Source organism: Protomyctophum bolini, assembly GCF_963924005.1.
Source record: "Protomyctophum bolini genome assembly, chromosome: 1".
NCBI lineage: Eukaryota > Metazoa > Chordata > Actinopteri > Myctophiformes > Myctophidae > Protomyctophum > Protomyctophum bolini.
This window is the reverse complement of record NC_137862.1, coordinates 44,470,408-44,483,797: the sequence shown is the minus strand read 5'-3', so window position 1 is coordinate 44,483,797 and position 13,390 is coordinate 44,470,408. Positions and strand designations below refer to the sequence as shown.

Sequence of the window (13,390 nt, the reverse complement as noted above, 5' to 3'; positions counted from 1 at the left end):
CAGTCGCAAGTTACCGCAGTGGGGTGAGCCATGTTTGTTGTTTGACCCTGTCGAGTGACAGGGCTGATGGCCAATCGGTTGCTGCGATCAGATTTTCACCAGACCTGATTTTCGCCAGACCTGATTTTTGCCAGGACATATTTATTTAATGGTATGTTGTGAGCTTGTAGATTTTTGTGTTGAAGTGAAAGTGGTTAAGTGTGTATGTATATATTTAGTTATTTACGTATTAACAGGAGCTATAGTGATCTAATAATAACTACACTGGACCCATTGGAACAAAGGTTAATTCTTCCATTTCCTGTAAAAGTAGCAGTTTTGGTTTCTACCCGACTTGGACGATGTTCTGGTTAAACCTTCATGTCATGTGCTTCTGTGGAGTTTGAAGCAAGTTAGGACATGACATGCATGCCTGATGACAGTAGTAAGACAGGTAGCACCCCCCCCCCGCCCTCCAGCTACTACATTTTAAAATTGTCAGTCTTTGTCATTCTCAACCATTTTAATTTCAAGTACCCCTATAGGTTGATATGCATTAGGCTACAGCCCATCCATTTTATCTACAGTGTAAAATTGTCAGTGCAAGTTACAGACTCATAACAGTCCATTTGGACAACTGACATTGAGAAGCAGTGCTTTAACAGGCTGCAGCATACCGGAACCCCACACATCTTACACCTCATTTTCTAGCAAGCGTCAGTGGTGCCTTGGTGAAGTTCGGTTCTGCATTCCTTACTCTCTTAACTCTCTCTTTCTTACTCTCCAAGATGTTCTAACTAGCCGAACACCTCTGCTCACCCACTCTAGCTGAATGGGTATAGACAGCCCACCTGGGAAGCAGAAGGTCCTATAGGTTCCATTCCCTGCCCCTTCAAGGTGGCGAGGTAGCCTTGAGAAGCACTCAGCTGGGTGAAGCTGAAAACCGTGGGATCTGGATTGGGGGTTGGCATCAGACCCAAAAATCTGGCTTTGGTCTGGCTCTGCCCGATATGCCGCCTGTCTACTAGCCACAATGCTGTTTTGAACTTCTTCTACATCCTGATTTGCAGAGTGAAAAACCTCACAGCTCCAATCTTTGGTAAATGTCATGTCTTCATAGATTACACGGTCCCCTTATTTTATGTTTCACCAGATACATACACAACCAAACATGTACTTTTCAAAATCCCATCTAATTTAAAAATGAAAATGAAAAAAAAAAACATAGACTAATGGTTACTAAGTGGTATACATTTAGGAGATACGAGCATTCCACATGATGGCAGTGGTTAACTATTGGCATTTTGATTTTTTTTTAAACTATAATTTGCACTTTCTATAAAGAGTGCGTGTCATGACCATAAGGGTTTAAGGCTATTTGTAATTTGATGTCTTCATACTGAATGTCAGACATGTAAAAGAATAGACTACTTTCTAGAAAAGTTGTTGCAGACATTGTGTTGCAGGATAAAAAGATGCTTTCATAGATTGCATACATCGCTTCATAGATTTGTTTGACACCCTTAGTGGCAATTAATGCATTTTTAATTTACTATTTTATGAAATTATCGATTGTCAATTTATTTTGTACTCGATTAAATCGATCAGATCAATTACCTGTTGCATCCCAACTGAGGACAAATCCCAGTTAAACGTTACATTGTGTTAAGGCGCGTTTATGAATATTCATGAGAGTAACCTGAGAATAAAGGAGTGCATGTGAAAAACTGAGCACCAGTCTGCTATGTTCACGTTACACCCAAATGCATCCCGTTCTCACCTTACTGGTGTCTGTCACAATTATACAATTACACAATTGACTGATCACAATTATTTTAGATAACCACAACTATTTTAAGCATAATCGCCAGTATAGTTAATTCATTAAATAATTAAATAATCAATTAATACCAGAATTAACCAGGATTAACAATAATCATCAAATTAAAGCGTCCTGAATCATAGCCACGTTGACGACCAACCCGTTTGTAAATCCGTCAAGATTTGAGGGAGTTATGACTATTTTAGTTTGAGCTGCCATTAGAACATACGGTACTGCAGCCCCTCAGCAAGATGGCCACCGGGTGAACTACGTCAGAGACTACGCATTGAGCCATCTAGCCTTTATATATGTCTGTGATCGTCACGGCCAGATGGCAGCCGATGGCATCATCTGGTGACATCATGCCATTTGCCACCAGGAGTATAGGAGGTCCCACAGAGAGCAGGGAACACATGCAGTATATACTACTATTTATAGCTTGTATACTAAGATATATATAACGATTAGGGATAACGGGAGACAATTATTGGTGTACCATTCATACTAAGATCGGTACTGCTATTGTACAATGTTGTAAATTAAATGTCTTACTTGATCATGCTACAGTGTCACACAAAAGCATGACAAGTAGTAGATCCACAAGTTCGAAACACTGCAGCATGAAGCAATATGTTTTGAGCTTGTAGATCTGCTACTTTTGCAATCTTTTTATTTGAATCCTGAAAAGTCACAGTTTTGGACAGATTAAGTTTCCAACCGACGGCGACGATATGAATTCACTCTACTGGCTCAACACTATGCTGACAGGCGCCACCACTGCCCGTGGAAGTCCACAAAGATGTTAATACGACACGGCATGGTTAACTTAGTTATTATAGTTGTCTGAAACGTAGTGATGCACCGATGTATCGGCCACATAATCGGTATCGGATGTCGGTATCAGCAAATAAAACTGACATTAACCGATGGCAGTATATCCGATGTTTGTCCTTTGTTGACTTGATAAGCATATTTTGCATCGGCTATGTTGGTTATCTGTAGTCTTCCAAGCTGTAGATTCTGAACATTTATCTCTTGCATTGAATATGTATTTGTCTGGCACAAAAGGGGGAAATAAAAACATTGGTATCGGCCAATAATTTCCATATCGGTGCATCCCTTGATTCCTTATTGAAAAGAGCCATAAGGATGCAACTACATTGGCATTAATTGTGACAAATATATTAGTCTAGAGCCTGAGGTGCATGACAAGCCATCATAAATGCATGCTATGAGTACCTCCACTGTCGCAGCATGGTCACATCAGTGATCAGACAGTGTGATATAGGCCTACTGTATGTACTGTACATTAGTGAAGGTATACATTACTTTTATCTTATCATGTATATACATAAACCACTATGAGCAAACAAACTGTGTCACGATTCTGGTATGACGATTGTGCATTCACGCCGTTTTTAGCTAAATCATATTGCACTATTGTTATGTTGACTTATTATTCATTATGTGTAATTATTATATTGTTTTTCCATTGTGCGCTAAATAATATATTGTATCAATAGCACAATAGTTTACAGTATGTGTTATGCTGGAAAGGTCTTTGTGTAATCATATATCAATGAGTCACACAGTGAAAGGGTGATATATAGTGGTAGTGCTTTGTACTTAGTCACAGTGCAGTAATGAAGTACAATTACTCAAATTAAATTTGGAGGAACTTAATTGAGTAGTTATTTCCATTTATCAATAGTTAACACTCCATTGTCAGGGGAACTCCACTACAAGTATTTGAAATATTTTGTTACAAGTTACTTACTTTTAGATTTAGATTAGTATACAGCATATTAATTACGCACTATTTTATACTTCAGCAGTTAAGCTATTTGAAAATAGCCAATAGCTCACAACGCGTCAGGCCTTATTTGTTGTGACAAAGTATTGCTATTGTGTGGTACTTTTACTGGAGTAAAATACATCTTGAGTACTTCTTTCACCACTGGTCAGTCAGTAACCTTGCAGAAAAGGCTAAGCAGCAACAGTAGAATATTATTTGGTAAACAATAAGACAGTGTCAGACCCGTCAGACAGGTGCTGATACCATCTCTCCTCACACGGTGCGATCAAACAGCTAACTGTCTGTGGTATCCAGGAGAAAAGGTGCACCACATCACATTTAAAACTGGACCTGTTGTTTGTGTCTGCAGACAGTGTACTGTACGATGATGATAGGGGGCTGTGCATATGAGGCTAATGAGTCTAAAAGAACATGTACACACCTGCATATGATGCTAATGTTTATAAAGGAAGATATATACACACTTGCATATGATGATATGTTTCTAAAATAACATGTATATACCTGCTATTGCATACACTATGTACATTATGTATATCTTTATTTGTTTTATTTAAAGCGCTACAGTATGTAAGCACTATGTAATCATTGGCCACTTTGGACACGAATAACATGGCAGCCAAATGTGTTTGACTTCATTACCCAAGAGTCTCTGCAAGCATGTCTGGCGAGGACACGCTGTGATCGGCCAGTCGTCTCTTTGACTGTTAACTGTTGTTAAAAAGTGACATAGTGTTGCTTTAATCTGTTTATATCACTTTCTCTTCTCAACACATTGTGCTTGAGCTTGTAGATCTGCTAATTTAGCATAATGTTCACCCCAGAATAGGGAAGCTATAGGGACAAAATTATTTTCGCTCCTATGCCACCAAAATGTGGAACGCCCTACCAACAGTCATTAAGACATGCAAATCCCTTAACTCCTTCAAAACTGCTCTCAAAGGGCACCTACGGACGGCTGCAATTCTAAACTGGCCCCCGTAAAATCTGAATCCCCCACCCCCACCGCCCACCCCTTTTTCCCCTCACTGTATATGTTTCTTTTCCCTTTTACCTCCTTTATGATGAATTCCTGTTCTGTTCTTTGACTATATAGAAGTGTCTATTTGTACGTCTCTAAATGTTTTGATGAATTGAACAAGGTGGACCCTCTTGTAAACAAGTGTCATGCTTAACTAGGTCGTCCACTAACAGTTAACAGTCTTTGTACTGAGTTTGTGCTTGAAATGTACTGTAATTCCGCAAACTGTTAATACATATTTCAATCAATCAATCAATTGAAGTGGTTAAAAACGAGCCTAAACATGCACCCTGTACTCCAAAATCACATTTGGTCGGCCGTAGCAACGTAGAGAGAGAGGCCATCTGCAGGTAATCAGGAGGTCACTGGTTCGACCCTCGGTTCACCCATCTACGTGACAAAGTGCCTCTGAGCAAGACACTTAACCTCTAACAGCTCCTCGTAAAAAAAACAGCAATCTGAGGAAGTCATCCGCTGGGGGAATGCAGAAAAGTCTTTTCATATGGGACCCAAAAAAAGTTTAACCACTTACACCCCAGCATCCGTATTGTAAGGAAATCTAGCTCACCTACAGTAGCTCATAACACATTGTGATCTTTTTTAGCATAAGCTTTCTCCACAATAACAGAAAAGACACTAGTATAGTGCCCTGTGGGACTCAACTCAACTATATGGGGTTTATAGTTGTTATAGAATATAGATGGTCGCCCTTAGAATCACAACAATAGTGATTAATGTTGAATATTATTCATGTTCTATCTATAAGTATAACATATATATTGCTGTCAGTGGTCCAACCAAACGGTTATCAAAGTGTGGACCTCCAGGGCTCCCCAGCCAAATCAGCTAATATAGCGTCCCAATCAGTTTAACCACTTTATTCCTAGGGGATGTTTGAAAACCGCTGATCTACAACCTCACAATATATTCCGGGATGTGACAAGTTGTGAGCTTGTAGATCTGCTATTCTTAACAATCTTGCAGAAAATTGAAAAATGTGGCATAAGTTGCTCGGATGGGGGTCCCTGGCACAAAATATTTTCAGAAGGGTGTCCGTTGCCAGACACATGAATTTGGGGGGTCTGTCCTCGACAGGACCACTGATCTGACCAACAGCTTCCCATAACAGGCCACTCATAAGTCACAGCTTACTAACCTAAGCTGCGATGGCAACAGTCAAACATCTTAAAACCCTCCACTTCTCTGCTGAGCTGCGAGACACAATGTGTGGGGAGCTAATCCTATAGCCAAACAATTCCCCTCTGGGGGTGAGGAATGAGGGCAGGCGCGTCCAATGCCTGGCTGCTCAAATTTGACAGCTAAATTATGCATCGTCACACATGGCCGGCGTAGAATCTGGGGCTAACTGCGGTCGAAACGGTTAATCATTGGCAGGGCGAGGAGGGGAGATGAGAGCATGCAGGGCAGGCCTGCGTGACTGGACTGACTCAGGAGAGTCCAGGCTGGCCGCTTCATTGCTGTAAAGTAGATAAGTAGATTTACTCAAGTACTGTGTTCACAATTTCACAGTACTTTTACTTTCATTGAGTTGGCCCATTAGTTGATACTTATACTTCTCCTGCACACTGCAACTCAGAGTCAGATATTTTTCCTCCACTACAATTATTTGACAGCTTTAGTTACTATAGTATAGTTTCAGATTCTGATTATTCATACAAAAACCCTAAAGCAGCACTATGAAACTTTACTTAATGAATAAATATAAATTAAATTGTTGTCCAATCTGAATGCTAGAGTATGGTATAATACAATATAACTTATACAATTGGGATGATTGTATTTGGTTCCATCCAACCTACTGAAGTTTCTTTTAGCCCAGCACCCAGCCTGTCGATGTGCGTATTCTACGTCTGCTCCGATGATTGTATTTGGTCTCTTCTATTGAGACATTTAGATCATGTCAAAGGTCATGTCTCACCTAGACACAGGATCTGACACGAATGTTGACCTGATGGTCAAGACTGAATGTATCCTCTGAGCAAGCAGGCACGTTCTATTGGCTGAATGGTAAGAATGTCAGCACTTGGGCAGGAGACCAGGCTCAAATCCGGGGAAGAGGAGTTATATAGTGCAGCTTTAAAGCCCTACGTTTAACTTCCACTAGCCAATCCAAAAACTAGTGAGATGGCAGATCAAATAAGGTTTGATATTTTCGTTTATGTTAGTACTTTGCTACTAGTAAGTATATTTTGATGTCACTATCTTTGTACTTTTACTCAAGCCAAACTTTCAATACAGGACTTTGACTTTGTGTATTTATTTATATTTATTGTGGAATTGCTACCTTTCACGTCTTCCACCACTGGCTATAGTAGCGGCCCGGGTTTCCTGAGTATTTCACGACGACTTTATGTGATCTGACCTTTAAAAGACATTTCACACGAGCGTGCTAGTTGTTCAGATCGGTGCATAACCAACACCATCCATGCTGTTCAAGCTGCCGTTCTAAATATGTTCTGTTGGACTTGAGCCAAAAGAGTTCCTCTAGTACATGGGAGTGGAAAAGTGGTTTATGGCTTTTACCCTGGAGTGACTTCAGGTCAGCGCCCGCAATGAACCACAGGGCATGAGACGCTGGTATACTGCCTACAACGAGGCCTGTCACAGTAATTATATAAGCACCTAATCAGATTTATTGGAGATTATATAATCATAATCATGTCCATGTTGAAAAATGCTCATATAGTTTCAAAACTCAAAAGTAGTGAAAATCTCAAAACGTGTGATGCATTTTGAGCTTGTAGATCGGCCATTTCCACCATTCATGTATCAAGTAAATGAGCATCGCGCCTGTCACAGACATGCGCAGAGCAAGTTCAGTCAGGAAACCTCCGTGCAGTCGCTGCCGGCCGTTAATTGGGCCGCCTCAGCATCACGCTCTCATCCACATGATTCACTCAGCCAATCACACACTCACTCCATCTTCATACCGGCTACATAAACTGGAAGGTTTGCACTCTTCCTCCAGCTAGCTTGTCTGCTGCTGCTATATCTGCTGCGCTGCTGTATACAAACCTTGCTGCTCACCCTCCTCCACCCCAGCTACCACCTGCCGTTTTGGATCTACTGTTTAGGTTCGGGGGATTCGGAAAATCACCAAATCAATGATGCGCTTGATCCGAGTACCTAAAAAGCAGATCCAATTCATCGCCAAACCATAATAAACATATTGCTCATTTATATTCAATAAATATCTATTCCATTCATTCTTGAGTTGTCCTGACTGAAGTGTAAGTTATTTGTCATATCTGCCCCATGCACCTTTTGTTTACGAAGCCTAAAGGACAAACAGGACCTATCACAGCGTAGTCAGAACGACGGTCCAACTTCAGACAGCTCTTATACTGCAGGCCAGGGGTATTCAACTATATTAGGCCGGGAGCCACAACTGTAGAATAATTGTGTGTGTGGGGGGGCCGCACAGTGTGAGCGCGGCCCGTTAAAATGTGTGGGTTCTCAAAATGCAATCTTTGTGTTCAAACACAAAGATTTATGTAATACATTTTGTGCACAGAATGAGCACAGGGTGATAAATGCCTATACATATATATATATATGCTACCTTTATATAGACCTATTTGACAGTGCATAAACATAATTGCCTTGACATTAACTGACGAGCGTCAACGAGCACCAGCTAAAACACACACACACACACACACACACACACACACACACACACACACACACACACACACACACACACACACACTGAAATTGTTCCTAGGGGGGGCGCTCCGTGGGCCGCATTTGGCCCACGGGCCGCCAGTTGAATATCCCTGCTGTATAGGCAGTTCTAGTCAGCATGTGACGTCATGTGACAGCCACACTGGGCGACCCTCACTTCACACAAGTGTGATTTTTGTTTCTTCCCCACTTCTGCTCTCTCACACTAGCCGTATCTTTGGCTTCCCCTCCGCTCGGTCACCAGCCACTCTCACTCTGTGTTCAGACTGTTGTTAAGAGGGAACAATCAGCGCTATCCATTCTTATCTTTATCTGTATTGTATCAAAAAAGGAAAGTATATTCCTGTTATACTAAGATGTATAATGTAGTTTTACACGCAAGCACACCAGTGCATGAAGTGCAGGTGGTTTCAGAGTTACTTACTCTGAAACAAGAGTTACACGGTCCTGTAAAATAATTGTGAAAAAACTACAGCAATTCGTTGATGTGGAATATCAGAATATAAGAAATGTACTCATGAGGGCTGGACTGGGTAAAACATTCGGCCCTGCCATTTGGTACAGAGTACAGACCGGCGACCCACAACCGGTACGCAGATAAGATAATCTACCGCCTCGCTGTTGAGGCTCACACAAACAAACAAGCCCTAATAACACCACTTTTATACTGAAAAACATCCCTCCATGAATGGAGCGGCCCATTCGTTGTGCTATATAAAACACAACAATGGTCATATTATACCATTATGGTAACTTATTAGAGCCAGCTGTTCTGAGTGTTTTGAGCTTGTGTCCCTGGCATGGAAGTGGCTTTGTGAGAATATTATTGGAGGCAGACTAGCATGGTGAAGTGCTTACATGTTCGTATTAAGGAAAGGATTTATTTTCCTCATTTTTCCCCCCTAAACATCCGGCTTATAAGAGCACAAGCTCTTATGATGTGCTTCATTATAATCAATAATGGATAGTTAGACCTTCATACAGCCCAGGACAATGTAGGACAAATGAATCATACTGTGTAAAACCATAGTGGATGGAGATGGAGAAATTGGAAGACAAAACAAGCTAATGTTTCCCAACCTATGTGCCTAATCCGATTCCACTGCACGCGCATCATTTGTGGAGACAAGCTTGCAAACAGCGCCATGGATCCCAGTAAGCTGAAGCGTCACCTTCAACCATGATCAGCTCGCTACAAAGACTTTTTCGTGAGTTTGAATGAAGTTAAAATGAGAAAGACACAGCGAAGCAGGCAAGTGACCTGATATGCAGTACCACAGAGGTTTCTGGAAAAGCGTTGGAATTAAGCTACAAAATCACAGAAAAAAATAAGAAATGATAATCTGCTTCCAGGACCGACAAACTGCACATATTTCGAACGAAACTCGCCCTCTGGCAGCAGGCTGTGAACAAGGGAAACTGGGCACGCTTGACATGTTTCTGTGCATGCAACGCTGGATACCCATGCAATCGTGATTTGTGTGGGGTCATTTCAGAGCATTTGAAAACTCACACAAATTAAGTGCTCAAGTTAAAGACCATTGCCAAATATGTTTGTTTTTGTCTTTACAATTATTATTATTATTTTTTGAAGTATTACTTTGCACTGACAAATAATTGAGTGTGTGTGTGTGTGTGTGTGTGTGTGTGTGTGCGTGCGTGCGTGCGTGCGTGCGTGCGTGCGTGCATGCATGCATGCATGCATGCATGTGTGCGTTCAGCCCTGACATTTGGCACAGACCGGCACACCACAACCGGCACGCAGATAGGCTCACACGAACAATCAAGCCCTAATACCAAGTTACCAACCCCATTTATACTGAAAAACATCCCTCCATGTGCAGAGAATGAATGAATAGAGCGGCCCATTCATCGGGCGGCCCACCGGGCATATGCCATATACTGTATGTCAAGTGGCCAGTCCAGGCCTGAATGCACATTTTGCCTGAGCAGCTACTTTTACTTGTAAAAGTAGTAAATCTGAACAGGTCGTATTTGTACTCAAGTAGGCCTACTGGGGTCGAGTACTCTGTCCACCTCTGGCAACACGGCATCTAACTATAAGCATGATTCAGGCAGTTGATCTCCTGTTACATTCTTCTGCTGCACTGAAACTGTATTATTGGATTTGCATCTGTTTTATTGTAGTTTATTCTTACTTTCGATTTGCTTTATCCATTGCTTTATCCAAGCTCACAGCACAATTTTGAAAGATATTGATATTTTCAATATATATACACACACAGTATATAGTATAAAATCTGGAAATCACTGGTTCTACACCGTCTCCAGACCAACAAGTTTGAGTTAACAGCAACAGGAAACAATTACAAATAAACTGGAGGAAAATATGAAAAACTAACAAACAAAAAAAGTACTAAAAACAAGTGCATCACACCAGTGCAGTGAAGTGTATATATGCTTGCAGACCGGACGTGGCCTCCATTGTTCATGATGATCAATCAATGTTGATTCTAAGATCCGCCATTATTGGCTGTCACCTCACATCAATGTCCATCTACCGCACAGTGAAGATGAAGGCCTCCTTCCATCATTTTTACAAAGGAACCGTGTAACTGTAGCCGCTAAAAAGCCATGAAATATTCACTTGGCCGGACTCCCGGGCATGGTGAACAGTACAGCAGCACTGGCTGCTGCCTGGCTCACCAGGCCTCACTTCAGCTGCTGCTATCAGGTGACACAGGAGATGACCAAGCTACGGTGACACAACCTCCAGTCTGACTGAAGCTTGACCTACTGTGTGTGGTGGAAGAGGTACGTTGGCTATTCAAAAATGGCAGATCCACATGCTTTCCAAGATTTTGAAAAACATCAAAAATGTTGGAACATTTTTGAATAATTTTTATCTTTTATTTTGTATTAAATCTTCTCTTCTGGGGGTCGGTGGCAAAACCTTTTCAAATGGGTGTCCGTGGCCAAATACACGTCAATTTGGGGGTCCTTGACATGCAAAGGTTTGAGAACCACTGTCCTAAACATAAATAGTAGCCTGTCAATCAGGCAAGCGTTGCCATAAAACCACTGACACCATTGTGTTAGGTGGTGGTTCAGGTCAACTTCTGGTCAAGACCCGATGCACCGTTGACCGGTCCGTGGTTGCCAAGGTGAGGGCTGCGGTTATGTCATTAATGTGATGGGTGCAGCTGGGTGCTGCGGACACCGCAGTGTGCAAGGTGAGCATCGTGTTAACAAGCAGCTTCGTTAACACAACATCTCTGGTAATCTGATCCTTCCCTATGGTGGATTATAAGCTTACCTTATGACATCGGTCCCTGCACCGTTTGTTTACAAAGGAAGTCGGGGTAAACTATCAAGGTTTTAAGCGGCCTAGTAAAGCACTAGTTGTCACATATTTGGGCAAAGCAAATTTCCTTTTTTTTATATTCTTTATTTAACTTTATCTGGAATAAGCAATTTCTAAAGCTGGGCTCACACTACAGCGGTATTAAAATCTTGAAGAAAACTTTAAGTTCCTGGAACTACATATTTTCAGATGGGCCGAATACAGATAATTGTTGGGGTTCTTGACATGAAATACTGAGCACCACTGAAACATTGGTATTTCAGAAAACTGTCATGATTTAGAGGATCTTTTTTTAATTTCGATGTCAGGCCTTAATTGGTTTAAAATAATGGTGGGTCATACACTATATGAGTATATTAAGAGTATTGGGCTTGCCGTACAATGCAGCACCTCACGTGATCACAAAATATACAGTAACTCACATCTCAGCGGGCGTCACAAGATGTAAACACAGAGCCAGTTATGCTTGCAGTGGTTAACGATACAACGGTTGTACACATGCCTGTCCGCTTGTACACATGCAGATCAGGCATTCAACTGCTAATCTGGTGGCTTGTTTTCACCTGCCAGGTAGGGTATGCATACAGTATAGTACTGTACTCTGCTTAGGCTACTTGTTCACAATGAAACCACCACCAGCAAGAACACCCTGGCTGGCAACAGCGATGCCAGCCAGCCGTTGAAACCTGCCGCCGACCCAGCGACAGGACACAGAACCTGCCGAGGCGGACAGCACTAGTGTCTGTCTACATTCACTGCACCGCACAGCGCACATGTCCTGAATTTAGTTATGCAATCATGGCATTCGTCATGGCATTCATGGCATTTAGACATGTTCTTCTGTTTATAATTTAAACACCGTGACACGTTTAAAAAGTGTTACAAATAAATGTTTAGAACCTAAACGCTTGGGTTTAGTGTGAAACGAAAAAAAGGAAAAAAAAGGAGGAGGAGGAGGAAGACCCACAGAGCTAAAGCTTCATCATTAAGGTCGTTACCTTGACGATGGGATGGCCACCAGACGATGCCTTCACAGCTCCTCGGCTGCCCTCCGTCTCGTAGTGGGCCCGATGGTGAGCCTTGGGGTGCACCTCGATCTTTAGCTCATACTGGCCAAACTGGCTGGGTAGCGGCCAGTCTAAGGGGGGCAGTGACGATGTCCTGGAGGGAACACACGCGCACACACACACACACACACACACACACACACACACACACACACACACACACACACACACACACACACGTTGACTGTGACATTTTACACAATAACAATGCCACTAAAATATACAGTAACTCACAAGTTTGAATGAACTCTGTCAGTGTAAATGATTGTGCGTGTGGTAATCAGTAGCTGTGAAGATCCTAAGTATGCTGTGTTCACACTGACAGCTACAAAACATACACAACTCCATAAAGCAGTGGTTTTCAACCAGTGGTGCAGGGACCACCAGGGGTCCTTGAGGGGGTTCCAGGTGGTCAGCAGCTAAATGATGGAAAGTTGGTAACCAAATGGACCTGGAAGGGTTTCATTTTGTTTCATGATACGCTCTCGAGAGTTAAATTATTGTCAAACATGCATCTGCATTACTTCATTACAAGAAGTCTACACAATTAGAGAATGTAGAAGAATTGTTATTTTGGTTATGGTACCAGCATCAATACAGCCTGGAATTGTGGTCAAAATATATCTAAGTTTTGGGTGAGAGAGGTAAATCT

The 13,390-nt window shown here is 41.8% G+C and overlaps 1 protein-coding gene across 3 annotated transcripts in view; it reads right to left on the bottom strand.

Annotated features, from left to right (window-relative positions):
• nfatc3a (nuclear factor of activated T cells 3a) overlaps positions 1-13,390 on the bottom strand; it is a 102,688-nt gene that overhangs the window by 54,771 nt on the left and 34,527 nt on the right. For all 3 annotated transcript variants that reach the window (XM_080759340.1, XM_080759341.1, XM_080759342.1), the window contains exon 3: positions 12,670-12,832. In XM_080759340.1, the coding sequence (XP_080615466.1) occupies positions 12,670-12,832 (163 nt within the window). The remainder of the gene's footprint in view (positions 1-12,669; positions 12,833-13,390) is intronic.